General features: G+C 36.8%; 1 protein-coding gene across 4 annotated transcripts in view; it reads left to right on the forward strand.

Moving 5' to 3' along the window:
• Positions 1-27,025, forward strand: part of ACAP2 (ArfGAP with coiled-coil, ankyrin repeat and PH domains 2) — a gene marked incomplete at its 5' end in the record, with an annotated part of 57,733 nt that extends 30,708 nt beyond the window's left edge. For 3 of the 4 annotated variants that reach the window (XM_072408197.1, XM_072408199.1, XM_072408201.1), the window contains 12 exon segments: positions 1,025-1,125; positions 1,291-1,396; positions 5,634-5,830; positions 6,759-6,828; positions 7,230-7,324; positions 8,728-8,906; positions 16,265-16,357; positions 16,741-16,946; positions 17,708-17,817; positions 18,108-18,218; positions 19,090-19,151; positions 22,377-27,025. In XM_072408197.1, coding sequence (XP_072264298.1) covers positions 1,025-1,125; positions 1,291-1,396; positions 5,634-5,830; positions 6,759-6,828; positions 7,230-7,324; positions 8,728-8,906; positions 16,265-16,357; positions 16,741-16,946; positions 17,708-17,817; positions 18,108-18,218; positions 19,090-19,151; positions 22,377-22,480 — 1,434 coding nt within the window. In that variant the 3' untranslated portion in view covers positions 22,481-27,025. 4 annotated transcript variants of the gene reach the window in all.
• Between the last annotated feature and the right edge of the window lie 807 nt (positions 27,026-27,832).

Consider the following 27,832-nt stretch of genomic DNA (forward strand, 5'->3'; position numbering starts at 1 on the left):
TTTGATTACTTTTCCAGAGGAATTGCCTCTTAGCAGCAAACTTTACAGAGGATTCTTTCAATCCCTAGCGGATAGGGACTTCAATACCTTCGAAGTGTATGACTGTAATTGCATGAAAACATAGACTGCTGATCTCAAAAAGGAAAATTCAGCCACCACCTAAACCCGAGGGGTCATTTCGCACTCCCATCCATCAATGAGTTGACCATTAGTAAGGCTATTTCTGCAACAAGGAAAAATGTGATAAATGTGCGAGATCCAAATTGCCCCAGTATGGTAAAAAAAAAAATAAGTGACTATTCAGAAGATGTTTTCCCCTAATCCTATGCCACACTGCCCAACATGAAAACAATAGCGGGTTTGAAGTGACTTCCCCAGAAAGTAACTTCCTATGAATGTGTAAAACATATTTTAGATTAATATTTCTTATAAATTGTTGGTCTAAGGTAGAGTCAGTATACAGTAGAGTCAATGTATCGTAGGATGGAAGCAGCATTATATAACTTAATGTCGACTGAATTTTACTCCTCCATTTCTGGTCGGTTGTTGCAACACACAGAGACTCAGTCTAGCACAGTTATTAAACTTTTAATCCTGTTGCATTCATATTTTTTTTCATCCATTTGGCTTCCAGACTTTTATTCTTGCCAGTTGCAAACCTTATTGTGTGTGAGGACCCCCGCTGCTAGCCATAACTGAAAAAAAAAATCCTATCAAACCAACACAACAATAGCCCGCCCCAACTGACTTTTATTCGCTAAGTTTGTTTTTGCTCTTTCATGCAAGTCTAAAAAATTCAAATCCTACTTTAGAGGTCCTCTGCTATTTTTTACCTTTTTATGAATTCTGAATTATCTCTGAAACCAGTTGACACAGGCCTTAAATGATGTGTGGGGTTGGATATTCCTTTTGAAGACATATGAATATTGATATGTTTTTTTAATTTTTTTTTTCTTTTCCTTTTAACATTTTTGTTTGGTATAACTTGACTGTAATTCCATGTCCCACCCTCCTTTCTGTCCAGGATAATCCAACAGTAGTTGTAGAAGATTTACGTTTGTGCACAGTAAAACACTGTGAAGATATTGAGAGACGCTTCTGCTTTGAGGTGGTTTCACCTACTAAGTAAGTAAATTGTGGGGGCCAGCTTCTTCAGTAAAAAAAACGCATCATAATGTTGCTTTCCTTCTCCTTTTGTCCTTGATTATTTTTTGATCTTTTTGGCTCTCTGTTTGCAAGTGCAATGTGTAAAACTACAAGTTTTTGATTAATTTTATGCTTCCTGTCCAGGAGCTGCATGTTACAGGCTGACTCTGAGAAGCTGCGACAGGCTTGGATAAAAGCTGTACAAACCAGTATAGCTACAGCCTACAGAGAGAAGAGTGATGAAGCAGAGGTTAGCAAATATGAACAATACATTTCCTCTAAATCTTTAAAATATATCTAAAGCCAACACTTTTTTCCAATACGTTGGAGGATGAAAAATGCAGAGTTTTCTGTCTCTGTTCCATTGAAGGCATTGTTCTTCCCTGGTTGTCACACAAAATCATTCTAAAGTGAAAATGACTTTGTCAGCAGAAAACGTGTTCTTAGAAAATTTTTCTTAATTTCTGTTTTGCTTACCACTGTACAATTTTGCATTTTCCATAACTATTTGTCCTTGGAATCAAATAGAGGCCTCAGCAAGGTCTCGGGCAGCGATTGAAACTGACATGTAAACTCTTACTACTTTACTCAAAAGTAAAGAAAACATTTTTGGTTTAGATGCATTATAAGGAATCTACCTTCTTTAATACTGCACAACGTTTTTGCTACTGGGAATGCCACATGTGATTTACATGATATCGAGTGTGCTGATTCCAAGTCTGAACTCAGAATTTGCCTCTCATGTACAGATTTTAAGTTATTGGCAAACTATAGCTGTTCAAAAGGTCAGTAATTGGGTAATGTATTTTTACATAGGAACATTATAACAGTTGCAGCCACCACTATGCCTGCTGCCGCCTCTGAATCACTTCCCCTGGTGGCATGCATGTTCCAGCAGGGGCTGGGCTTGTCTGGGCCAATCAGTGAGCTGACGTCCGAAAGAGGTATATAAGGTGAGATGGACCAAGGGCTTGTCTGTAGTGCGAAACCATCTTATTGGATAGTACAGCTAGGCCATAGTGAGTCTGTTTTGAGCTAAAGATGAGTAGGCGCACCTGTGTTTATAAACCGGACACTTTTTGCTACGTTTGTGGCAAATATACCCTGTTTGATCAACGCAAGAACCTAACCAAGAGGGTAAGATTTGCTTACAAGTATTACTTTGGATGTGAAATTGGAGATCAGGGTAAAAGCTGGGCACCTCATATCTGCTATTAGGTGTGTTATGTTGGCCTAACACAATGGTTGAATGGGAAAAGGAATAAAATTCCTTTTGCTGTGCCTATGGTTTGGCGTGAGCCAAAAACCATCACTGGGACTGCTACTTCTGTATGAATAAAATTGTTGGGTATTCGAAGAAGGTCAAGTCAAAAATCGTCCATTCTGATTGTGAATCTGCTGTAAAATCCAGTGCCAGTCCCACCTACATCTGTTGTTACTCACAATGACATGTCGCATGAGGAACAGGAGGATGATGTCAATGTTAATGAATGTTATGAACCCCAATTTGAAGAGGGTAAGCCACATTTTATAAGCCAATCAGATTTAGATGATCTAGTTAGGGACCGGTCTTTGTCGAAAGAGAACTCTGAACTGTTAGCCTCCAGATTAAAGGAGTGGTATTTGCTACAAAAAGGAATGACAACTTCAGACTTTCATGATAGTCACACAAAGTTCACAAGTTATTACAAGCTGGAAAATGACATTTGCTTCTGTACCGACGTGAGTGGTCTAAACTTGGAGTTAGGTTGCGAATACATACCAGAGCATTGGAGATTATTCATGTACTTGAGCAAGGCAAGTTTGAAAGCTGTATTGCTACATAAAGGTAACAAAAAACCTTCTGTTCCTCTTGCTCATGCCGAGGGAATGAAAGAGACCTACAAATCCATGAAGGTCATTTTGAAATTGATTAAATATTCGGAACATTTGTGGTGACCTGAAGGTGGTGGCACTTCATCTTGGCCTGCAATTGGGATATACAAAATATATGCGTTTTCTGTGCCTGTGGAACAGTCGGGATGACAGCAACCATCACAAAGTGAAAGAATGGCCACCCAGACCTGAACACACTGTTGGCCAATACAACATGAAGCATAAATCATTCATTGACCCACAGAAAGTTTAACTTCTGCCACTTTGTCGTTGCAATGGATAGTGATGGTATGTTTTTTCAGTATCAGAAGAACAAGTTTGGAGAAGTTATAACAGATGCTAAACAAAGCAGGCATTTTTGTTTGTCCTCAAATCCGCAATATGATGCATGATACCACATTTAGAGACAAACTCAACCCACTTGAACTTGCTGCTTGGGATTCATTTGTGCTAGTTGCACAAATCTTTCTGGGCAACCAGCGGCCTGAAAACCATGCTGAACTCGTAAACAACATGCTACAGCATACCATCAAATTGGCTGCCCAATGTCACTTGAAATTCATTTTTTACATTCGCATCTGGACTTCTTCCCACAAAATTTGGGTGATGAACAAGTGGAGAGGTTCCACCAGGACATTTCTGTTATGGAAACGATATCAAGGCCGGTGCAACCCCCAACATAATGGGCCACTACTGCTGGTTTCTGCAACGGGAGACAGGGGAGAGCCAGAAACGCAAAAGCAAGTGCCTGAAAAACTTCTGAAGTGTACATGTGTATTGAACAAAGACTACAGAGATTACATAACTGCACAAAGAGAGAATGTAGCTATCCGTGTCTATTCACAGAATTAACTTAGAATCCTGATGTCCTAGGCAGAATCAGACTTCAGATTTGGATTCAGCGCACTTGATTCAGTATAGGACACATGGAATAGACCAAATAGCAGACAATATTTTTTTTTGTGCGTGGTGTTATGTTAATACTTAGCAAAGCAACAGTAAAATTCTATACCATGTAAGGTATTGATTAATGCAGAAAGTTTTCAGTTTACTTCCTAAACTGTGTATTGGCTGAATTGCATGGAAACTTTCAGGATACCTTAGGTGCCTTCTTTAGGTTTTATAAAGTTATTTTACAAAGCCTGAAGAAGGGATCTTAGGCATCTTGAATGATAGCATTGATGAACATAACACACTCTGATAAGCTTTACCGAATACATAGAACTATTCTCATTTTGCCTTCATGTTTGTTTTGTGCCATGTATTATTTAAAAATATAATCACAATCAATTGCAATGCTCCAATATATTAACACTTGTATTAAACACTGTAGGATGGTGTAAAGCATTAAATACTAAGGCTATGTTTACACTGGCGGTGAGGTCAGGGAACCGTTGTCCTCGCAGTGGTAGCTCTATACAGAATGTATAGGGATGGCAATGTGCAGTAGCTGTCATATCTGCAGATGCTGGTTCTTTGAAAACAAGATCAGCGGTGCAAGTGATGCATAGGATCTCATGATCCCGAGGAAAGTCTGAACCTGCCCTAACTCTGCAAAATGGTAATTTAGTTCCACTGTTAACAATGTGCATGTGTAAATTAAATTTAAGAAATGACAGCATAAAATGTATCTTGAAGATAAAACTAAGAACACTTAAACCTATTGGTGTAATTATTAGTCTTTTTAAACCATCCATGTTAATGGAAATGTTTAGGTCCTGTAAAACCATTATTGTGTTACCCAGAGTGGAATGAAGATATCTTAAAAGTAAATATCCGAGATATCTGCTGTGCATTTTTTTTTTAAAGGACCTGTAGGGAATAGCTTCTGACTACATATTCACCAAGTATTATACTTAATCAAGATCACAACAGGTGTCACTAAACAGTCAAAATGGGTAACTATATGGTGGTGGTTCCTCTCCCATATTGGAACGCAAGCCCTTAGCATTAAAGTGAGTCATCTGAATGAGTGGACCAAGTGTAGTGGGAGCTCTCCTGCAAAAATATGGATAAACATTTTGTTTGGCCATCACAATTGACGAGTAGTGTGTAAGACAATCCCAATAATCAGTTACACACCATTCATGCCCCCCTCCCAATAAGCATGGATATCTGCCACAAAAGGCAGACTGCTTTATGTGTAGACAAAGTATTTCTGCAGTAGTCACATCTCCACTACACGCACACTTAAATCCCTCATAGTAATAAAGAATTTGTAATATGTTGTCATCTGAGAATTCATTTTTCACATAAATTCTTTAATAGAAGAACGAGTGAGCGGCATTCCGCTGCACTCTCCTCTCTTCACTTGCACTTGCGTTCGTCTTCTGTCGTTCATGGGTCAGCCAGGATGGATCCATGAATGACATCGGACGGCCTCTGTAGACATGTCAGATTCTTGTCATAGCCAAGCTCTGCGGCTCGTATCGACTGAGAATCATCTGATGTGTGTACGTAGCCTTAGTGACTAAACCAAGTATCAACCAATCACATTTTTAGAAAAGTTCAGCATAGGCAGTCCTCTTATTTCTTTTATTATGGGTCTGATTACAATTTTGGAACTCCATAACTTGTATATATTGTAAAAGATGTGAACTTTATGGTTTCAGAAATCTGACCGGAAGCCTACCATCTCTAACACTAGCCCTGTAACTGAAACAAAACTTGTTAAAGGGGAGAATGCCCTGCAGAAGGTGCAGTGTATACCTGGCAATACAAAGTGCTGTGACTGTGGCCTGCCAGATCCTCGCTGGGCTAGTATTAACCTGGGTATTACCTTATGCATCGAATGTTCTGGAATTCACAGGTAAGCAGACAGCAGATTTCTTCTGTAAATATATATGTGTGTATGTATGTATTATGTTTAGGTACAATTATTGAGTATTACCATTGCACTGTTAAAATAAATATAGATGACAAGACAAAAAAAGTACAAATAAAAGCATAAAATAATTTTGGAATAAGGCAGCAAGTTTCATACTTTTGTGATATTTGATACTGTTCAACAAACAGTATTTCATGTTTTTTTTTTTTCATCTCTACCGCTTTTATTGTATCAATTTTAATCTGTTGAGCGATTATTTTGCCAGCCTTTACAAAGAAAGGGCATACTGCAAGGTCATAGTCTGTTAATGTTAGTTTAGTCAAATAGTGACGACCCATACATGTGCCAATTGCAGGATTGGTGCATTGCATAGCTTAATTAATTAATTAATTAATTGTTCAGCTTAAGAAAATTTATACTATTTACAGGAGTATGTAGGATCACATAAGTGACACCGCTAAAATCCTAGTTTCTATGGCTTCAAGTCTTTTTGATTCGCTGACCTAGAACAAGTATTCAACAAATGAAGTCTGATATCCTGATGTGCATATTTATTTATTTAACTTTGGGTTTATTGGGGCAGAAGTGCTGTAGAGAGACATCTCACTTCTTCAGAAGGTCAGCCGTACCCCTCCCCTCTCCATAGAGCATGAACTACAGCATCGTTCATGCATTGTGCAGTCTTTTCTCGTTGGAAAGGATCGTGAAAGATCCTTTCCAACGAGAAAAATTGCAGGTGTGTATGCAGCTCAAGTGTGATAAGTCATAATAAAATGAATCCTTTCTATATTTTTCCCAGTACTGTGTAAATATAACAATTTGGTGATCAGCTGACCACAGTCATTGCACTTGTGTAGATTATAGCTAGGCCATGTTGAATCTTATTTTATGTCATGTTGTTGTATTTTAGGAGTCTTGGAGTTCATTTTTCAAAAGTGAGATCTTTAACCCTGGACACCTGGGAGCCTGAGCTGCTAAAGGTATTACACTGCATTTTAATACTAACTTATTAAATGGCTTGTGATGGGGTTAAACCCAATAATTGATGGGTCACAACGCACTTATAATACATACAATATTTTAGATCCAGTGATGTCATCACTTGGTTTTTTGCAAAGCAGGCAAGGCTGAAGAGAAAGGGGCTAATGGATCGTCGTGTGAATTTCTGCAGCTTCCAATGCACACCGTCCATGTAGAGCGAAAGCAGATTAGGCTGTTTCAGTACAGTAAAGGATGGAGTTCAGTTTTAAATATAGCTAATAAAAGCACTGCTATAAATATAGTATCCACAAAGTACACCAGCCTCACAGTATAAAAAAAAAAGTTATAGCTATGATCCTTAACATGATATGTCTTATTTATTGGTTTCCTTTTTCAACAGCTTATGTGTGAACTGGGGAATGATGTTATCAATAGTATATATGAAGCACAGGTGGACAAAATAGGTGTCAAAAAGCCTCAAAATGGATGTCAAAGGTATGTGTCTTTTCATGTAATATGAAGAGATGTTCTAATTTAATTAAACTTAATTTAACTTAAAGGGACACTATGGGGTTTTCGAGTCAGGTAATGCCCTGTGTTTTTTAAACTTTGTGTTTTATTATTTATAATTCGAATCTAAACACTGATTCTTCCTATCACTCATATGATTTGTGGTAGCAGGCATGTATGTCTAGTAATTTAGCAGACCTGAGCATGAACATACTATCAAAGCTACCAAATCTAATAACTGTATGCGAACACCAGCAACCAACTTTTATTTGCTCTTATTGCTCTGTTAAAAAATGCCATTGTAATTATTTTATATATTTGTTTTTTGTTTGTAAAGTATGAAATAATGTATTATACATTTTTACAACCTTTCCAGCTAGCAGTTTGCTCTCGGTTCATTTCCTCTTCCAGCTTTACTGTAAATAGTCTGTTTCATAAACAGATTGCAGTAACAAGAAATTAGAATATACCCTGTTGAAGGAACCAGAGGAGGTACACACCCCTCCCTTTGCTATACACATACACATCTATCTGGATTTTTACTTGGATAACATTTATCAAGTAAGCATCTAGTGTTGGGCTATCCCCCCTAGAAAGCTCAGAATGCGTTTCAAAATCCAAGTCACGTGCGTGTACTGTATTAACTGCCTACAGTTAATACAGTACACGCACTTTCAGCTTTAATTCAGTGGGTTGAACAAAAATATTGCATAAAAATGTGAAGAACTAAAGCTTTTTTTTTTTTTTTTTTTTTGCTTTGTTTCTTTCTCATGATGTACCAAACTGTAGATTTTGCCACTCCTAATATTGTAGCAATTTCTCGGATGGGTTTTTTCTGTTTTTGCAGCTTAAGGATGGCTTGTTTCACCTGCATGGAGAGCTCCTTTGACCGCATGTTGTCTGTTCACAGCAAAATCTTTCACATACAAGCACCCCCTCTTAAATCAACGCCAGACCTTTTATCTGCTTAATTGATAATGACATAAAGAAGGAATTGCCCACACCAGCACATAAAATAGCCTTTGAGTCAATTGTCCAATTACTTTTCAGCACCTGAAATTAAGTGATTGTGTTAAAAAAAAAGGCTTTAGTTCCTCACATTTTTATGCAATATTTTTGTTCATTCCACTGAATTAAAGCTGAAGGTTTGCAGTTCAACTACATCTGAGTTGTTTCATTTAAAATTATTTGTGGTAATGAACAGAACCAAAATTAGAAAAAAGTTGTCTCTGTCCGAATATTTATGGACCTAACTGTTAACCTAAAATAGTCTGAATCTAATCTAAAACCTAATTAGATTAGATTTTAGGGTTTTGTTTAAGCAATAAGTTTAGCAAATCATTATACCATTTAAATAACCAAAAAATCATTATTCTGTATGCCAAAAGACAGGAGAAAGAAGCATACATCAAAGCCAAGTATGTGGAAAAGAGGTTTGTTGATCACAGTAGCAAATCGGCATTAGTAGCAAGAAAGAAAAGCTCATCGGAACAAAGAAATGAAAAACGCCTTAGTTCAACGGACAAAACTCTAGGGGCCGAAGAAAACTTCAGATCCCAACTATTAGGTAACTACAAATGTCCCGTGGGACATTAGGTAAATGCTGTATTGAAGGATGCTTTTGGCACACAATGGTACATCTAATTTGTTACTGAACGTGAATATTCCTTTTTTTTTTTTTTTTTTTTAAGTCTGTTTGATTTTCTTGTAGAATACCCTTTATGCTTTGAGTATTAAAAATAAAAAAACCCCACACCTATACACTTTATATTAGTGTTGTCCCCAATAGATTATATTTCCATTAATTTACCTACTGCAGATTGGCGTCTTTTTTATATTTGCATATAAAAGAGAAATTTGTCGGCCTGAATGCCTGTGCCCCCGTATCACTAATGGCCTAACAAAACTTGGGTGCTCTGTAATGCAAATAGAAAACTATTTATATGCTGCTCTAAATAATTTGGTGCTGACCAAGTACATGTACAGTATGTGCACTTTATCACCTATGCGTATAATAAAAATAAACATTATTGTAACAATAAAACAAACTGTACTAAAAATACCTAAAGGATCATCTATATTGTGTCATATATCAAGTGGCATTCTATAATTTTGGAGAATTGTAAACAATCTCACAATTCCATGAACCTGAACACATTTGCATTGCTGCGCAACCAACGATCCAAATAATCCAATAAAGGTGCGTCATGTGAAATGGGAATGCATATACTTTTTGATATAAGCAATCGTAATCCAGCAGGACTAGTGTTATGTATAAATATATGTATCATCTAATGCAGGGGTCCCCAACCCCCTGTATGTGGCCCACTAGTGACCGTCTAACAGGTGGGTTGCTGCTCTGGCCAGTGCACCCACCAGCGGGGTCAGGAGAAGGACCCTGCTTGGGAGGGGGGGAGGGAGGGTGCACCAGCCAGAGCTGTGGTCCTTGTCTTCCGGAAACATCGCAGGCTCAGGGAGGCTCAGGGCGGTGAGTGGGTTGTGTTTCTCTGGTCTGAGCCTGCGATGGGAGAGTGGGTAGATTTATGACATCACTTTGGGGAGAAGTTTCTTCCCCTTTGAGTGACTCACTGCTCCCCGCACATGCATGGTCGGAGTCCATGCAGTTAGTGGTCCGTGAGCCTCAAAAGGTTGGGACCACTGATCTAATGCAGTAACTCACTAATACCTTCCAATATTATTCCAAAGTGTAATTGCCAAGGTACCTCCAGCACAAATCTGTTCAAAATAGGAATGAACTGGGATGTGCATCTAATGGATTTGTCAACACAAATCAGTGCTCGTGCCAATCTGTCAGTTATTCAGTCACTCATTACTGCTGAAATCTTCCTAAATGGACTTTTAACATGAAAATGTAATTGTATAATCAGACTGAATTCCTATACATCATTCGGTTCATGTGCGGATCATCGTTTTGACAGTGATGTGTGACAAGTAGTCTTGTAGTCACGTCGTGTGGTCAGCCAGGCTTGTAATTTCCTGGTTTGTTGCTATTAACTGCCACTTCTTTTTTTATGTGCCTTCATGTTGGTTTGCATGGCCATTGCTTGCAGTGACGATCTGAGATAAAGGCACATAAGGTGGGAAGATGCTGTCCATAGCCACCGACCAGGAAGCTGCTCCTCTGCATTACACCCTAGGTTTGGAGGCATCCGGTTTTGTCTACAGGGCAATAAAAGGCTAGTGTAAGTGCTTCTTTTTCTTGTTTTTCTCCTACAAGTGTGTTTTCATCAGTTGCGGATTCTCTGGAAAGACAATTCAGCCAGTCCTGAATCTTCCATTCCAGGTCTCATATATGTGTGATTTATACACAGTATTGCATTCATATTACCAAAACACAAACTGCTAGAGGCAGGCACCATCTGGGTAGCTTTGGATAAGCCCTGTTTATAACTTTTTCCTATTTAATTCAGAACTGCAGTTGTGAGTAACAGAAATATATATCTACGTCCTTTTTAGTCTCAGCCAACAGGTGTGCTTTTAGCTAAATCTACATTGGGTCATACTATTCCCAGAAGTTTGGGTTCTCCTGTGAAGCACAGCAAATGCTATTCTAGTCCACACTTATTTTCTGTATGTGTAATGCAGATACAGACAGGTTAAATATAAGCAATTTAAAATTTGCAGGGAAGTAAAATGCAAAGGTAAGTGATTGTATTTGCCAAGTTGTTTGTTTCCTCTGGATATATTATAGGAAACCTATATTAATTACAAGGACTGCCATTATATACCTCATTCTGAAAATACTAGTTGCTTTTTGGTCTGTTTTTATGCTTTCTGAAACATTGATCTCATGTGTATGTAGATAGGAACGTCAGAGTGAAATCAGAGATTGTACATTGTATGATGGTCAGTGACTGAAAAAAAGTACTGGAAAATTGGATCAACATGATGCAAAGGAACAAGTATTGTCTGAAGGTTATGTAGGACATGGTGGACTTATTACTTCTTATGTACATTGCTACTTTTAAAACAAAAAAAAATGTTGATGTGATTTAAAAGTGCAGTTATCCTAATCTAAAGCATCATTCCAAGAAGATATATTAGTGTTTTTACCATGCAAGGTCCAATGGATGAATAGTTTGAGTTGGACAGCACTTTGGTTGCCTGTAGTCACACAGCCTCTAAATTAGCCACTGCCATTAGCTGCCTTTGTTGAATAAAGTGATTTGTTTTGTTTTTGTGTTTGATTATGTGCTAATGCTTGCCTGGGCATTGTAATGCATACATATACACCGACAGTGTTGCTTGCAAGAATAATTCATATCAGACATTTATTTTCTCATTGTCAGAGTACTACTATATTCTTATAATATTCATTTCTAAAACTTCCTAGAAACTGTTAACACTGCATCTGCAGATCCATGTTTTATTTTGACTGTTTAAAGTGAAAATATGTGTTTGAATATAATCCCATACACAATAGCATACAACCTCCAAAGCTTTATTTAAACAAAATTCCTTCCACATGATTTTGCGGTGCTAACATTGAACATGGTGGTCTGGAGCATGTATCCATAAAACAAGTGTATTTTGTACAAATACCATGTGGGGATGTCTCCAACTGGTGACCTTTTCAATGTTGCTGCCTGATTAAAACCAGCATTGTGTATTAAAGTGTTTATACTATTAAGGTGGCACCTCAGCACATTTAGAGAACAATATAGACTTAACTTAAAAAAGTGTTATAACTGCACCATGTTCATACTGAAGCTGTACATTTTCTCTGCTTTGAGACACTGAAACTGGCAGAAAGACCCATGGTTGGAAGAGAGCCGTTAATGTGATTTTTGATGGGTCACATGACAAGCTCTTCTGCATACAAAGAACTCCTTCCGAGTTTGCCAGCTCCACACCAAGGCCCAGTTTTTATAAATGGTTATGAGCCAAAGTGTTGTTTTACAGGAGCGCTCGCGGCTTCTATAGTGGACACACCAACTATCAAGATATTCAAAATAAAGGAAAATGTAGAAAAGATAAGAGTCAGTTAAAAGTAAAAAAAAAAAAAACATTCCCACAATAAATTCGTTTCAGGTGATTATACAACTTTTAGATTGACTTCTAGGTAAAGCAGTTCAGGATATTTTGATAAAGCACCAAGTTGTATTGATTAATATTCGTCACTTGATTCCATTCACGGGTAGCAGGGTTGCTATCCAACACATTAAACTGAATTGTATCAGTTGAAATTCTCTTGTGTTTTAGATCTAGCTTATGTGCAAAATCATGACCAAAGTATATGCTGTGCTGTCACTGCATCTAGTAATATGATCTGTACCTTTTTATTGAGAATTACATCACGGTACTCCTGACATCTCACTTGTGTATCTATTATAAAAGCATAAAGACTGATATTGGCAAAATCTCAGATGTTTATTCAGCATTCTTATTGGACTACAGTCACGCTACAGTATTCCCCTTTACTCCTTCCCTAGCAGCTACATAGAAGGTTATGTAGGAAGGGTGAGGGGAGGTGCGGAGATGCCGGACTAGCACAGGATGTAATTAGACATTTCCATAGGAGGAGAGGGCTATACTGTGCAAGGAGTGAGGGCTGTGCTTGGAATTTGGCTTTTTTTCAGTGTCAGGGTCTCATTAACCCCCTGAGCGGTAATCCACAGAGTGTGGCTTGGGGTAAAATAAAATGCTGAAAGCGGTAAACCCGAGCCACACCTTTCCATTGGAGGAGAGGGCTATACTGTGCAAGGAGGGAGGGCTGTGCTTGGAAATTGGCTTGTTTTTCACAGTGTCGGTCTCATTACCCCCTGAGCAGTAATCCCGAGTGTGGCTTGGGGTAAAAAAAACATGCTGAAAGCGGTAAACCCGAGCCACATTTCGGGTAGCTAAAAAAAAAAAAAAAAACACCTGGTCCCATTGGCATCCTCCGATGTCCTGCCTGTCGGATCCCATCCTCAGGCCACGTCCTCTTCCTCCAATCTTTCCCCGGGAGTTCCCGGTGACGTTGGTGCGTGTGAGGGAGCGTGGCAGGAAATTCATAATATTTTGTATTGCATTCAATGCAAAATAACTGTATTGAATCCAAAACAAAGTAATCATTTTATATATATATATATATATATATATATATATATATATATATATATAAAATATTATGCTACTGTACAGGTATATTACAGGTTTCAGTATTTTTATGCACCCTTGTTTTAACAGATTTTTGTGTTTTTTGTTTTTATTTAAAGTTTTACAATGTAAAATACATTTCCATGCAAGACAATGTACCACTTTTGGCATAAAAAATACTGACATAAGTAGACCGCCAGGGAGGTTAAGCTTTATACATTTGTTATGGAAGAGTTTTCCTACTTACATACCTGAGCATACATACACACATTATATATTTTGATATCTCTAAAGAGAACAATACCAAACTAAGATCACCCAAACTTTCCATCTTTCCTGCTTTCTGTGTATGCTTAGATCTGTGATCTGATTGTTAAAACTGACACTTTCTCTATCATCTCAGAGTTGTGTGTTTTTACTTGACCCTCTTCCTTCTTTCACTGCCTGCTTAATGCTTTGCTAACCTGCATGTCCTCAGCGGTTGCTGTTAGCAGCGTTGAAGCCAGACGGGAGTCTCTGTTCTGTCCTGATGAGCTAGACTCGCTGTTCTCCTACTTTGATACATCCTCAAAGCTTCGTAGTAGTAAGTAACAAATCTTGTTTGGACTGTGTGCTGTGTTAGCTGATCGTGTCCAGACTTTACTATTTACTTCTTGCTAACCATTCTTGATGCTGGATTTCTTCATAAAGCAGAGCTCCAGGCAAAAATCCTAATATTTCAGTTATATACTCTAATTATATGTTAAAGCTCAGCTAGACCCACAATTTAACAAGGGAAACATTTAAAGCAGTCCTGTTGGCTAGTGTACATTTTTAGTATTGCCCGTGGAACTAACTATTGCAAATACAGAAAACTTGTGTGTCTCTGTGTAGTCTTCTGACTTCTGTTCTTTTATTTTCCTGTTAACAGATTGTGGTCAGATAATTACCACCTACCTTATTCTTGTAAATCACATATATCACTAAGTCCATGTTCATGTAGACTCATGAATTCCACTGTAATACAGTTAAACCCCATCTTCCGCATCCTGAAAATGTGGTAATGGCACTCCCTGCATTGCTTAAAGTGACTAAAATGGTGAAACCCTTCTTCTTGTTCATCCCTTTCCAGGTCTCCTGATTTGACAATGCATTGGCCATTGGAGTGCAAGAACTCGTTTCTAAAATATTTTGCTGCACCAAAATACTAGCCAGCAGGGATGATGGCAGTGCCGATGACTTTACTTGTAAGACCACTGCCTAAACTATGTCTCCCAAAAGACAATTTGGTACACACAGTGGGCCTGATTAAATAAAGCCCTTCAAGGCTGGAGAAAATACACTTTCATCCGTGAACCTGGGTGATCGAGCAAACCTGAAATAAATTTCCTAAAAGTAATTTGCTATTTGTTGGCAAACGTTTTCAATCCTGGACCAGATCTATTCCAGGTTTTCTGGATCGCCCAGCTTCACTGATGAAAGTGTATCCTCTCCAGCCTTGGAGAGCTTTAATAAATCAGGCCCACTGTGTGTACCAAATTGTCTTTTGGGAGACATAGTTTAGGCAGTGTTTTTATGGTATTCGGACCTAACCTATCAGCATCATCCCTTGCAAGATTGATGATGGTATCCCAGGAAGTAACTAGACTATTTTTAAAAAATAATGCAATAAGCGGGATCTAGAGGGTTTTAAGGTAAATTTAGGTAATCCCCCTAACTTTGCTTACCTTTTAGATTTAGATTTCTGTATAACTATATTATTAATATTATCTGGGGACAAATGATGGGAAGGCTATCCTTTTAGAGCAGGGGTGTCAAACTTTTTTTTTTTGGTCCTCGAAGGGTCCTTTTTTTTTTTTTACCTCTAAATATGAATTGCAGCTGGCCCGCCGCTGAATTGAAATAGCGCCTCTACTACAATTCCCGGCATCACTCTCGTCTTTAGACCAGTGGCCTCTCTGCCTATAGGTGGCCCTCTTTTTGTATTTGAGTTTGACACCCCTGTTCTAGAGAATTAAAAATACCATATATACTTAAGTATAAAACATTTTTTTTCCCTTAAAATGTTATTCGAAATATGGGTCTTGGTTTAACATAGTGGCATATCTTGGAACTACATTTGTCTCAGGTTTGACATATCAGAGCGTGAAAGACACTTTTCTGTTGTAAATTTAAAATCAAAATAAAATCATAGGATGAGCATTTGTTTTAATATTATCCTGAGGCTCTGCTTTATTTTTAGTGTGCTTTGTTGACAAGGGGTCCTAATTAGTGAGGTCAAAGTCATGTGCACAGTTTATTAAACCAATCGGGCAACCAGAAAGACTTTACCATGTTATATGGGTTACAACATTTACCTGCTGTTTACATTGCTTAAGTAAATCCAACTAATAAGTAAATTGGAGAATTTGGAAACACAATAAGTTGTGTAAATTAATTTCTATACACTTAGTAACATAGGCAGTATAACAAATATAAATACAGTGATGTGAAAAAAAAATAATAAATTTATTTTTTTTTTTTTTTTTACAGTAGCTCACTTTTTGGTATGTTGAATCATTCCATTTGTGTAATGATCAATAGCTTCTTTTAGGTGATTAATCACAGACCTAGCTTATCAAACTATTGTTACTATTTTATAATTTCCCATTCAAAGCTTTTAAAAGCAGATGATGCAGTGTACGCTGCTTTACCGGTTATAAAATTCTAGATAGAAAGATTTCTATTTATGTCTTTATTTTATGAGCAATATAAACACAGTGCTATGGATATAATGCATGTGCATTTATAAAGTATACTTTGCAGCACAATTCCTTCAGAACAATCTGTATTATTTGATTTTACTAGTGAAAAGCAATGACAGCGGATTTCAGTTCAGCTCAGAGGGTAGTCGGGAGCTTCTGGCATCCACTATGTCTTCCAACAGTTTGTATGATTCAGGTTAGTGTCTTTTACTAACAGAAAAGGTATGAAAGGATACAATAGCTGAAATACTGTTATTTCTTAGTAGTCTGTATTGGCTGTGTGACTAGAGTGGAACTTATTGCTATGCTTGCCCTAACTCAGAGAGTGGTAAATGCACAAAGCCAGGTAACCAGTGCTAATTATAAAATGTTCATTCTGCTCTACACATTTACTGACTGGCTCCTGTTTGTTACATAAATTTCGACCTTCCTAAGAAACGTTTTAGGGGTTAAGTGTGTTTTTTTTTTTTTTTACATATTGTGATTGACACATTGTGATTGGGATTTTTGTGATTGACACAGAAATTTTCATAATGCGCCTTAAAACAATTGACCATAATACAATTTTGTTTGTTCTAGAACCAGAACGGAAAGATGTAAAACGTGATTCTGCAACATTTCAAGATTCCGAATCTAAAAAGCTTCCACCAGGGCTGCAGTTGTACCAAGCTGCCTATAAGCAAAACCTGCCAGCCATGTCTGAGGCCTTAGCACATGGAGCAGAAGTTAACTGGGTGAACACCAAAGAAAACAACTGTACACCACTAATACAAGCAGTGCATGGGGTAGGAACTGGCTGTTCATGTGTAACCTATATGTGTATGTATGTTGGATTAGCCATGGTTACTCTTGGCAGCATGAAGCTTATGTAACAGCAGATGTGGTAGAGCTCTAAAATCTCTTGCAGGGTGTAGAAAGTAATGGATACTTGAAATAACCAAGGGTACATAGCTGAATTATGTCATTGTTTTACATTTTTGTCCATATAAACTCACATTGGAAAAGGAAGGATCAGCACTGAGCTGTTCTGGGTTCTCTATTGGTTTGCGCAATATGTTCAGTCTTACACTACTCTTAACATTACTGAATGAAATTGCACAAGGAGAACCCTCATTAAAATATGGCTGCTCCTTTATTTACCAGTGAGCAGTCAGGGAATAGATTCCTGCCTGGGATGTACTGATTGAATGAATGCTTTGGAGGGCAGGCACCTGACTATGCTGTCTGCCAGGATTCCCTGTATGAAAAGAGTGTCTGAATTGTGTTGCATATCTTTGGGTGTTCACGTATGTATTTTTATTTTGTATTTGTTTACTGTGAGGCAGAATATTATTACAGATAATACAGAGTATTATAGTAAAAGTTTTCCTTTTTTTAAAGATATGCACGGTGCATGAAATATTTTTTTTATTTATCTTGACCTTGGGAATGTTGTTTTTTTTAAATCAAAATGATGATATTTTAATTTACTGCTTTATGAACAATAACCTTAAGTTTGCATATAATACATTATGAATAAAAATCATATTATTTTAACTTTTCCCAGGGATCTCTTGTAACCTGTGAGTTTTTATTGCAAAATGGGGCCAATGTAAACAACCGTGATGTTAAAGGAAGAGGACCGTTACATCATGCAACAGTGCTAGGCCATACAGGGTAATAGCGGGTTGTTCCACCTGTAATATCTAAACTTCCTACATTATGTTCCACACAATTCTTCTGTTTTCCAATTTTTATTTAATTTTCTAACCTGCACAAAAAATGTATGTGGTAACAGCCTGGGGGCAAAGCCCTCTAATATGCTTTGGCATATTTGGCCCTTGCAGCTGTTGCATTTAAATACCATGGTGAGGTTTTTATGTATGGCCTGCCTATAATCCTTTTCTTGTGTATACTCTGACTCAGGTTGTTGGTAGCCTTCCCACTAATTGTTTGTCCCTCTGCAGGCAAGTGTGTTTATTTCTGAAAAGAGGAGCCAACCAGCATGCTACGGATGAAGATGGCAAAGACCCTTTAACTATAGCTGTGGAGGCCGCCAATGCTGATATAGTGACTCTGTACGTACTAGTTACCGTTGTTTTGGGTCTCTGAGCAAACGTAAACCTTATCAAACGTGATTTATATATAATTATTTGGTGAAGGGATTATGTTTTTGTCCACCAAACTGCCCCTCTTACCTTTTGAAAATACTGCTTACTGTCCAAAAATATTCAGTAGTTTCTGGTATGGGAAGGTGCAACTTGCTTCTTTCTCTTCCTGCTAAGTTTGTGTTGTTGCTTGTCAGCTGGGGCATAAAGCACGATCATATGGGAACAGAAAAAAGCTTTGTGTAAACTCTGGATTGGAGCCTACATGAGACTACTGCTTTTTGTTCCTATAGACGGGTAAAGGAAAAATGAAAATTATTGAAAAGCTGTGGGCACTGTTATTGGTCTTATCCCTTCAGAATTTACCTGAATAAAATAATCTAGGCTTCCTACACACACAGATGAATCTGGCAGGTGTAGATCGCTCGTCCGATGTCGTTCATGGATCCGTCCTGGGGATAGTAATACAAGTGAAGGGGATAGAGGGCAGCGAAGTGTGGCTAGTTCGCCCCCCCCCCCTTTCTTCTCCTTAGAGCCAACAGTGCTGTATGTGCTCATTTATGCGCTACACATACAGCAGGATTGTAAAAGATCCTTTTCAACGACAAATATTGAACATGTGTATGTAGCCTATGTATTACACTGTAATAATAACTGAGCAGATGGAAAATATATTAACTTTCTCTGGTTAGCGAACTACTCCATGTCTTAGCACTATTTCTATGGTGACAGGCTCCTTTCAAAAGATTAATTAATATATATAAGGTAAAGATTCTAGTAGAAATACTAACAAAACTGCAGCAACTTCTCTAACCATTTTTTTTTTTTTTTTTTTTTTTAGATTGCGCTTGGCACGTATGAATGAAGAGATGCGAGAATCTGAAGGACTTTACGGGCAACCAGGTCAATACTCCTCTAACAGCCATACAGAAATGCAATATAGGAAGTGCATGCAGGAGTTTATTAGTTTGCAGCTTAGTCATACAGAGTCTTTGGACAGGAATACAAACAGCAAATCCTCCAATTAGTATGTAATATGTCGACACTCCCTTTCCTGCAGCATTTTGGAATGTCTAATATATTACGTTTACTTATGTCAGAACTAGTGGAGAGACTAAGGTGTTGAAAACAAGTGCTCTGTTTTTTCTTCAATGGTGGGTTAGTTTATTTTCAATACTTTTGTAATCTGCACTTTACCATTTATGTGATATTGCTGTATTTGGGGATTTCCCTCTGTATGTTGTATATCATTGGCCCAGTGTTCTTTTTTTTTTTGTAAAAAATATATTGAATATATCAGACAGATAAGTAATATTGTTTTATTTTTTATGCCTAACTTGAAAACACTAATATCCATACATTTGCACCTTGTTTGGACATACAGTAGTTTATAGTTGATGAAACTGTGCTGGTGAACCACCTAAAAATATATAATTTTTTTAATGTGAATAAATATATTATAGCACTGTAGCCAATGCAAAGTTTCAATGGAGTTAGTTTTCTTTCTGGTTCATTTGTGTGCTAAACTAACACTACAAAGGAGCAATGTCTTTTGAGTTAAATACTAACCAACTAAATTATGTGTTAAAATAATTTTGCATTGTTAAATTATAAATGTTACCAAAAAGGTGGTTGCACAAAAGAAATATGTATAGGTTTATCTTATATTATCAGTTTGCCTCAGAATTGTTGTAAAACTTTATACTTGATGTAGGACTGTCCTTTACAACCTAAAAGTTTTATGTGCCTTCGTATGCTGGGTATCTAAAAACCGATGGCAATGTTTTCCCTTTGACAGCACATTTTATGTAGTGTATTTGAAATAGAGGATTTAGGGTTAATACTTCACTGGATTGCGGGTGTGCGTGCAGGTGTACATAGGGTGTTTGTGTATGCATCCTAATGCTTTAGTATTAAAACTTATTTGTACAACTATTTGTAGCTGGACTTTTAGTTTGTGTAAAATAAAAAAAAAAAAAACAATTCCTTCAACCATACCCTGTCCCCTAAAAATACATTTGTACATACCAGCCCTGCCAGTTTTCCTGGACTCTGATTTGTCCCTAGGTTTCCATGAAACCCCTTACTACCTGAACTGATGACACTTACTACCTAACTCCTCCATGAAATATGACATTTGTGGAACACTAGCATCTACACAGATTTTATCTTTTTCCTCACTCTAACTATTTGAAGTAGCAGCTCCTAAAATAGTGGTAAAACCTGCAATCAGAACCCCCATAAACTAATTACAACATCCATTTCTTTTTTTCAATCAAGTTTTATTGTTTTTTTTTATTTTTTTTAAACAAAAATACAACAGTAAACATTACCAAATAAACGTGAATGTATATAAGTGGCCATAACATACCTATGATCTACAAAACATATCCAAAGAGGAAGGAAAACATTAGTAATGTCCATGAAGAGCAACAGACAAATGGTTACAGGTTACTGTATGTCCAGCAGAACAATGATATTTACCCAAATCATAAAAAAAAACTAGTGGACAATATTTATTACAAATCATTCACGTAATGGTGGCATTAAACCAGAACTTAGGGGGGAAACAAGGGGACAGACCGACAAAAAACATAGCCCTAGGTGTTTTTTTGTAGGGAGAGAGTGTTGGTTATGGGGCAAGTAGGGGAGGAAAGGAAGAGTAAGGTAGATGATGCAAGCGATTTATTGGAATGGGAAAAAAAAATACATAGATTTAACATACCGCTACATCCAACGCCAAGGGGCGGAAATCACCTCAAGACTGTTAAGTCTGGAATTGAGAACATCATTGAGGAATTCTTTTGATGACAAACACAGACTCGCTCTGAACTGACACCTACAGAGTCTTCCTTTACCAATAATGTCATCTGCAGCCTCACCCCTTACTGAAATCATAATGCGCTGTATTTTTTATGACTGCAAATATCATACTATGCCCAGTAGACCCTAAGCTCCAGTAGATTTAGGAAGCAAAAAGCATGCCAATGTAAAAAGGTTTTTTTTTTCTAAATGTAATGGGAGATCTTTGTCTAGTGCAACAAAGCTCTGATATTTGCTTGTTCAGAAAGTGTTCTCAGAAGCACTCTTGGGTAGTAGTAGTATTTTTTCTTCCATGTTTTCATCTCCTGCCAACAATATGTTGATACAGTTTTGTTATTTCGAATTGAATCATTGCAATTATTTTTTACACTTAGTGTATATTTAGACTTAACAAACAACTCCTATTTAGAATGAATGAAGGGTATTCAATGTATGCCTAACATTTAAAGCCTTATATAGGATCATCATATGACAATCTGTTAAATTTTTGGCATGAAAAATAAATTTCGAGTGACTTTAAGTTACTAAATCATAAAAGTAAAGATTAGTTTATTTCTTTGTAGCCAATGACCGTAATCATTGTAAACGATAGTAATAATGGATCTTTTTTTTTTTCTCGACTTAGAAAATTTGTGCTACTGTAGGTAAAATGGGCAGTTAGTTAAGAGTGTTTATATAGAACATTGTTTTTCCTGTAGTTTTAGCTTCTTCCTGATGAACTTTTCTTGCTCTTCCTGTTGAGCTAGACAAATTGTCCTTCATACTTTTAAATGTAAGATACTTTGCTTTCTCTCTTTCCTTTCATCTTCCTGGATACATGGAGTCTTCTGGAAGGTATAGATTATTGTATGTTGTAAGTTTTATGAGCTCATGCATGCAAAAGGTCTGTATGATCCGTTTATCATCCGGCCTAACATCTACTTGCAATTTACTGTTTGCAATAAACCTAATTTGTTATTGCTGGAGAAAGGGGAGGTTTCTGTAATACACAAAAGAAACAGTCCTATAGGTCTGAATTTTGTCTGTTGTAGATGGGGAATGTGTCTGCCCTGTGACTGCACAGATATTACAAAATCCTGCATAACCTGTCATTCATTGGCATTTGGATTTGCTGGGGCCATTCCTAAAGTCTTAAATGGTCACTGGGCTTTAGCTGCCTAATGTGGATTATAGCAGTTACCATCTCTTATCAAAAAAAAAATAGGTGTATACATATACCTGCAATGTACTGCAAATGTAATAAGTATTTTGATTTTGTCTACCAGGATAACCAAAATGTGTTTTTTTTTTTTTTTTCCTCTGCAGGAGATGAAACATACCAAGATATATTCAGAGACTTCTCTCATATGGCATCTAACAATCCGGAAAAACTGAACCGTTTTCAGCATCCAGATTCTCGGAAGTCTTGAGCTATATGCCCTAATTTATCTTGCAAACTGTTCTGGGCAATTGAACTACCTGGCAGCCCTGATTTAAACAGTGCAAGCCAGTGTTTAATTGGTTTTGTCATTCCAAGTTTCAAGGAAAGACCGCTGCTGAGCTTCCTGGGTAAACCACCCTTCTGCTTAATTATTTCACATATATGAGCAGAACAGTGATTGAGCCAAAGCCATGAGTTGAACATACATTACTTTGTAGTATTTGTACAGTGAATGTACAAATTGGTTTTAACCCTAAATTTGGTTCCAGTACTGTAAGGACCATTATTGGTTTATATGCCATGCTTTCCCTTTTGTATATAAAAAGGACCAATATACATGGCTGTTTTATGTGTTGCATTCTGTAAGCCATACATACAATTCCTAGTCTGAACTCTGCACCTTCTTTGACAGTGTTGCACTAATCCATCAGGCCTATCATTAGAGTAATGTCATCGTACGATACCTATGAAAACCCAAGCTTAGAATTTTGTAAAATACATTGCCTATTGGGTATGGAATTTATTTTTAATTTACTGCAGTTTTTTTTAGTTGATGTGTTTGTGTAGTAAATGCAGTCATCATAACCCGATGTATGACTGACATTTTAATATCATATAATTTCACGTGAGCCTAGCTCCCAGTGTAAAAATACACAAGTGATGATGTGTATCAAATGATAATCTACTGTCACATTAGTTTTTAATAGGCTAATATGGAAAATTTTTGTACGTCATGAATATATATATATCCAAATGTCAGGCATAGCCTTTCTGGTTCTATATAACGTTAGTTATGCAATTATAACTTGAGTTACAGGTCTTACACCAATGTTTGTATGCTGTGATTGGGCTTTAAAGAACTGTGTCCTCCTAACTAAGGTTGCCAAGTGTAAATAAGAACAGAGATTCCTATACATATCTTCAGCATGCTTCCTGAATCCTAGATCATTCTGACAAGTCAAAGCTTCAGCATTTCCTGATAGTGTCTGTTTCCCCATTCTTTCTTGCCTTCTGCACATGCCGTTGGTTAGTGTTGCATCTCATTATAATACATGGTATGGAAATAAAGTGCACATGCAAGGTCTGATATTTTCATAAAGCTTTATCCTAATAGAATTCTCTGGTATTTGGGCTGAGCAGGGGCTCTGGAAGCTGCAGGTATATGCATTGTTTTTTTTTTTAGTTTTTTTAGTGGCAGAGTCACTGAAAACCTGCTATAGCTTGTAGGATCCCTAAGTTATGCATTGGCTCCTGAGTGGGATAATAGCTCTACTTTATACCAAGACAGTTAAAGACGACCTTGCTCTGCCTTCAAAAAAGATCTACAATTACTATGTGTAAAATGTACCTAAAAATAAAACATTAGAATTACTCTTACCTTATTCCTGTCTTCTTCTTGTGGCAAAAAAAAAAAGAAAAGAAAACAAAGAATGCAGAACAGGTGAAATCCCACAAGAAGGTGGAGCATTAAACATGTGTTGCACATAGTAATAAGCAGTTTATGATGGGGAAAGAGCCCACACATTGGGGACAGGCTGCTAAAAACCCCTTTCCCGTACTTATAATTAATAACGCTGATGTCAGTCTTCTAGGTCCATGATTAAGGGGGATAATATGTTTAATTAACTAGGGAATGCAAAAATTCAAATGCTCTATCGTGAAAAGGGGAGCTTTTCCAGTTGCAAAAGAAGATGGTGTAATTTAGGTAATGCTCAAAACTTGTATACAGTGTAGATGTTCTTTATTAAAATCTTGAAATTTGAGGCAATGCATTTCAGTAGCCATATTGTTTATGGCTTTATATGCCTTAATGACTCCCAAAACCTTTTTAGTTTACATTAGTTTGTTTCCCTAACATTTTATTATTCTTCTGCATTGTGTACAGGTTTTCAGTATACACATTCCTCTGACAAAAGACAGAGCTCCTCTGTACACAAGGTAGAGCTCTCCTGCTTGCTTTCCTGTTGTACATAACAATGCGGAGAGCCTTGGTGGTCTGTCTGGTTCTTCAAGAATTCTGTACTTTAATGCTCTTCATTTGTTCCCTATTGGGATAAGGGGTCCATAACTTGCTCATTTATTAAAACTCTTTCAGTTCATGCTTTTTCTTACAGGTAGTAAAAGAAACAACAACCACATTGTGGTATAATGTGGTCAAATCTTGATCATTCTTTTATTTTTGATGGACATTTAGCCTTCTTTTAAGTTAAAATGTATACAGTATTTGTAATGGGTACCACGTACTAAAATAGAGGTTACATTGTATGTATTGTGATCCAGTTTGACACATTTTAGTTTTAAACTATTGATTTATTTACAATATCATTGGTTTTTGTTTTGTTACTTTATATGATATAAGCACATCTGATTTTAGCATGCAAGTTAATGATGCTGAAAAAAAATATTACACAGTATGCTGAAAGTATTAAATGTTGACATTTTAGTCTAAATTATATAAGTGAGAACCAAGCAAAATATGTTTTTTTATAAATATATATTGACCGCTAATAATGTGCATAGAATGTAGAACTATTAAATGTATTAGACGTGTACTAAACATCTAGAAACTGTTTGCTAACAGTTAGGCATTTGGTCTGTCCTTGAATTGTGCTGCCATTTTGATCACCCAGAACAGCATAGATGACGGTGCCAGTGTAATAAAAAGTGTAGTAGAGTAGTGTCTGACCTGGAAAATTAAAAGTTGTCTTCTTTGTAACACATATTAGAGTTGAACTGTGACCAAAGTCCTTTATTTAGATGCCTACTTGCTCATAGGCTATAAGTACCTAAACTTCCTTAAACCAGATACATGTAAAGGTAAGGTATACAGAAAAGACAGCGAAAATTAGTTTATGCTAAAAAGTGTACATGGCTTTACCTGTTTTTTTTTTTTTGTTTTGTTTTTGCAATAGTATTCACACAGCAGCAAAAAACAGATGATGATGTACAGTTAGGTCCATAAATATTTGGAAAGAGAACTTTTTTTCTAATTTTGGTTCTGTACATTGCCACAATTAATTTTAAATGAAACAACTCGGATGCAGTTGAACTGCAGACTTTCAGCTTTAATTAAGTGGGTTGAACAAAAAGATTGCATACAAAATGTGAGGAACTAAAGCCTTTTTTTACACAATCACTTGTGTAAAACACAATCACCAACTGTAAGTCGCACACATGCACAAGTATCCTCCCTATAACACCCTGCTTTATTCTCTGTATCTGTAGCGAGGAGTGTACACTACACACACAAAAGGAGCAAGGGAGACAAGTTTTTTTTTTTTTTTTTAAGCTTACTCTTTTACCCTAAAACATTACCTAGCGTTTTTTTTATTTCTTGACTTAAGTTCTGCTTTATAAAACTAGTAAATCAGACCCCTCATTGAAATAACACAAAAAAGGTGGCCAGTAAAAACAGTAGATTCTGTGTCGCACTGATACTGAATGTAATTTTGGGGCATTATCCTCTTTGTAGAGCTGTGCTACAAATAAATGTGGATAGACATATACAGTAAAGTGGGGGCAAAGCTAGGTGCTTCATGGTAATGCAGTTTTCATTTATTTTAGGGTTGGTGCTATATTCACCAAGTCACTTACATTCTACACACACACACATAGCTTTGCCTGGTTGTCTTTATATTCTCCGTTTATTACCAGTAGCATACAATGCTTCAGTTCTCACGATGCAGCAACTTTAAATATATTTTGAAAACCCATGATTTACTTTGGCAGATAATCTTTGTGAAGTTACTGCTATTAAAAAAGAAAAGGTTTATGGTGGATTGCCTTAGAAAATCAATTGTGGATCCTGCCACAACTACCATTTCAATGCTGGTTGTACAATAGAGGTTAAGATTGTTTCCAATGTCTCGTAGTGAAAACTTGGCCCTATGGTAACTATCTATGCTGCCACAGTGACATAGCCATTATATGTGACATAGTAAGAACTCATGCTGGAAAATTTCTCTGTAACAGTCCATAAAAAAGATGGTTAATTCATCAGCTTGTTAGCTTTTGTCTACAAGTGATATGCCAGTTTTGTATAAACACAAAGGTTTTTTTTTTGTTTCCAAAATATTGAAAACAAAAAAAAAAAAAGCTTTGACTTTTTTTGCTGTATTACTAAAGTCACTGCATCCTTGAATGCTTGAAAAGATGGTTGCTTTCTGTATTGTACATTGAGAGTGGATTCTTAATACTGCTTTTCTCTGTGCTTCCTGACATGACTGTTTTAAGTGCAATATATTCACAAGAATACATTTAGTGCATTTTGATTGGTGAATAAAATCTTTACATTGCAATATTCCTTCCATTAAATAAAATGAATGTCATATCTAGTTTTATTGTAATCATTTTTGTAAGTTGAACCTGAATGTAGTCTTATTTTTGCTGACTCGAACAAAAAATACAACATGCATTAGATGAAAATGTATATTGTGTAACAATTGTAAATATTTGATCAAATAATTTGTACACTGCAAAATAGGAATATATGCAATTTCAATAAAAAAAATAAATAAAAAAAAAATGTATATGAGATTGTTTTTTTGTGTCCATTTTTTTCTTATGAACATTATTATATGTACTTTGGTATTCTGTTCTTCTTACACTGCAGGGAGTGATGGGGATAAAAGAAGGAAACTAGGATGAAATATTCAAAGTTGACCTATACTCATTCTAACAGCTTTTTCTCATAGGTTTCCCTGTACAAAACATAGTTTTGTAGGGTTTTAGATTACTTCTCTAATGTATCCTCCATATGATTTGAGTTGTATGTCAGTATGACCCTTCATTTATCAGGCATGTGCATTGACAGAAGGCAAGACAAATATGTATTACCTAGATCTGTGATATTGTAAAGTACTTTGCACATCATAAAATGCAGTATTTAGACATAGCTACTAACTATTACCCATTTAGGGACCATACCATTGTAGCTCCTTTACATCCCCATTTTGATTCCAGTGCATGTACCTAAATGCAGACTTTGTATGACAGTGCAAGATCTGCCTATGCTGCCACCTATCTGTCATACAAACTGCTTAGTGAAAGTGATAAATTAGACTGCTCCTAACACATTCAATATTAAAAGATCCTTTCCAACAACAAAAGACTGAACGATGCATGAACAAGCACTGTACATACAGCACCGTTATGCTCTATGGAGAGGGGAGGGGGAGAGAATGACAGAGGAGCACCCTGCTGCACTCTCTCCACTTTCATTGCGATCGTTTGTTGTCCGTGGATCCGCCAGGACGGATCCATGAACGACGAGTGCTATACACACTCATGAGAAGCTGCACTGTTTAGGTGTGTTGTAGATTTTACGAAACACTGAGCTGCT

Source organism: Pyxicephalus adspersus, chromosome 4 (assembly GCF_032062135.1).
Source record: "Pyxicephalus adspersus chromosome 4, UCB_Pads_2.0, whole genome shotgun sequence".
In the NCBI taxonomy this organism is placed as follows: Eukaryota; Metazoa; Chordata; class Amphibia; order Anura; family Pyxicephalidae; genus Pyxicephalus; species Pyxicephalus adspersus.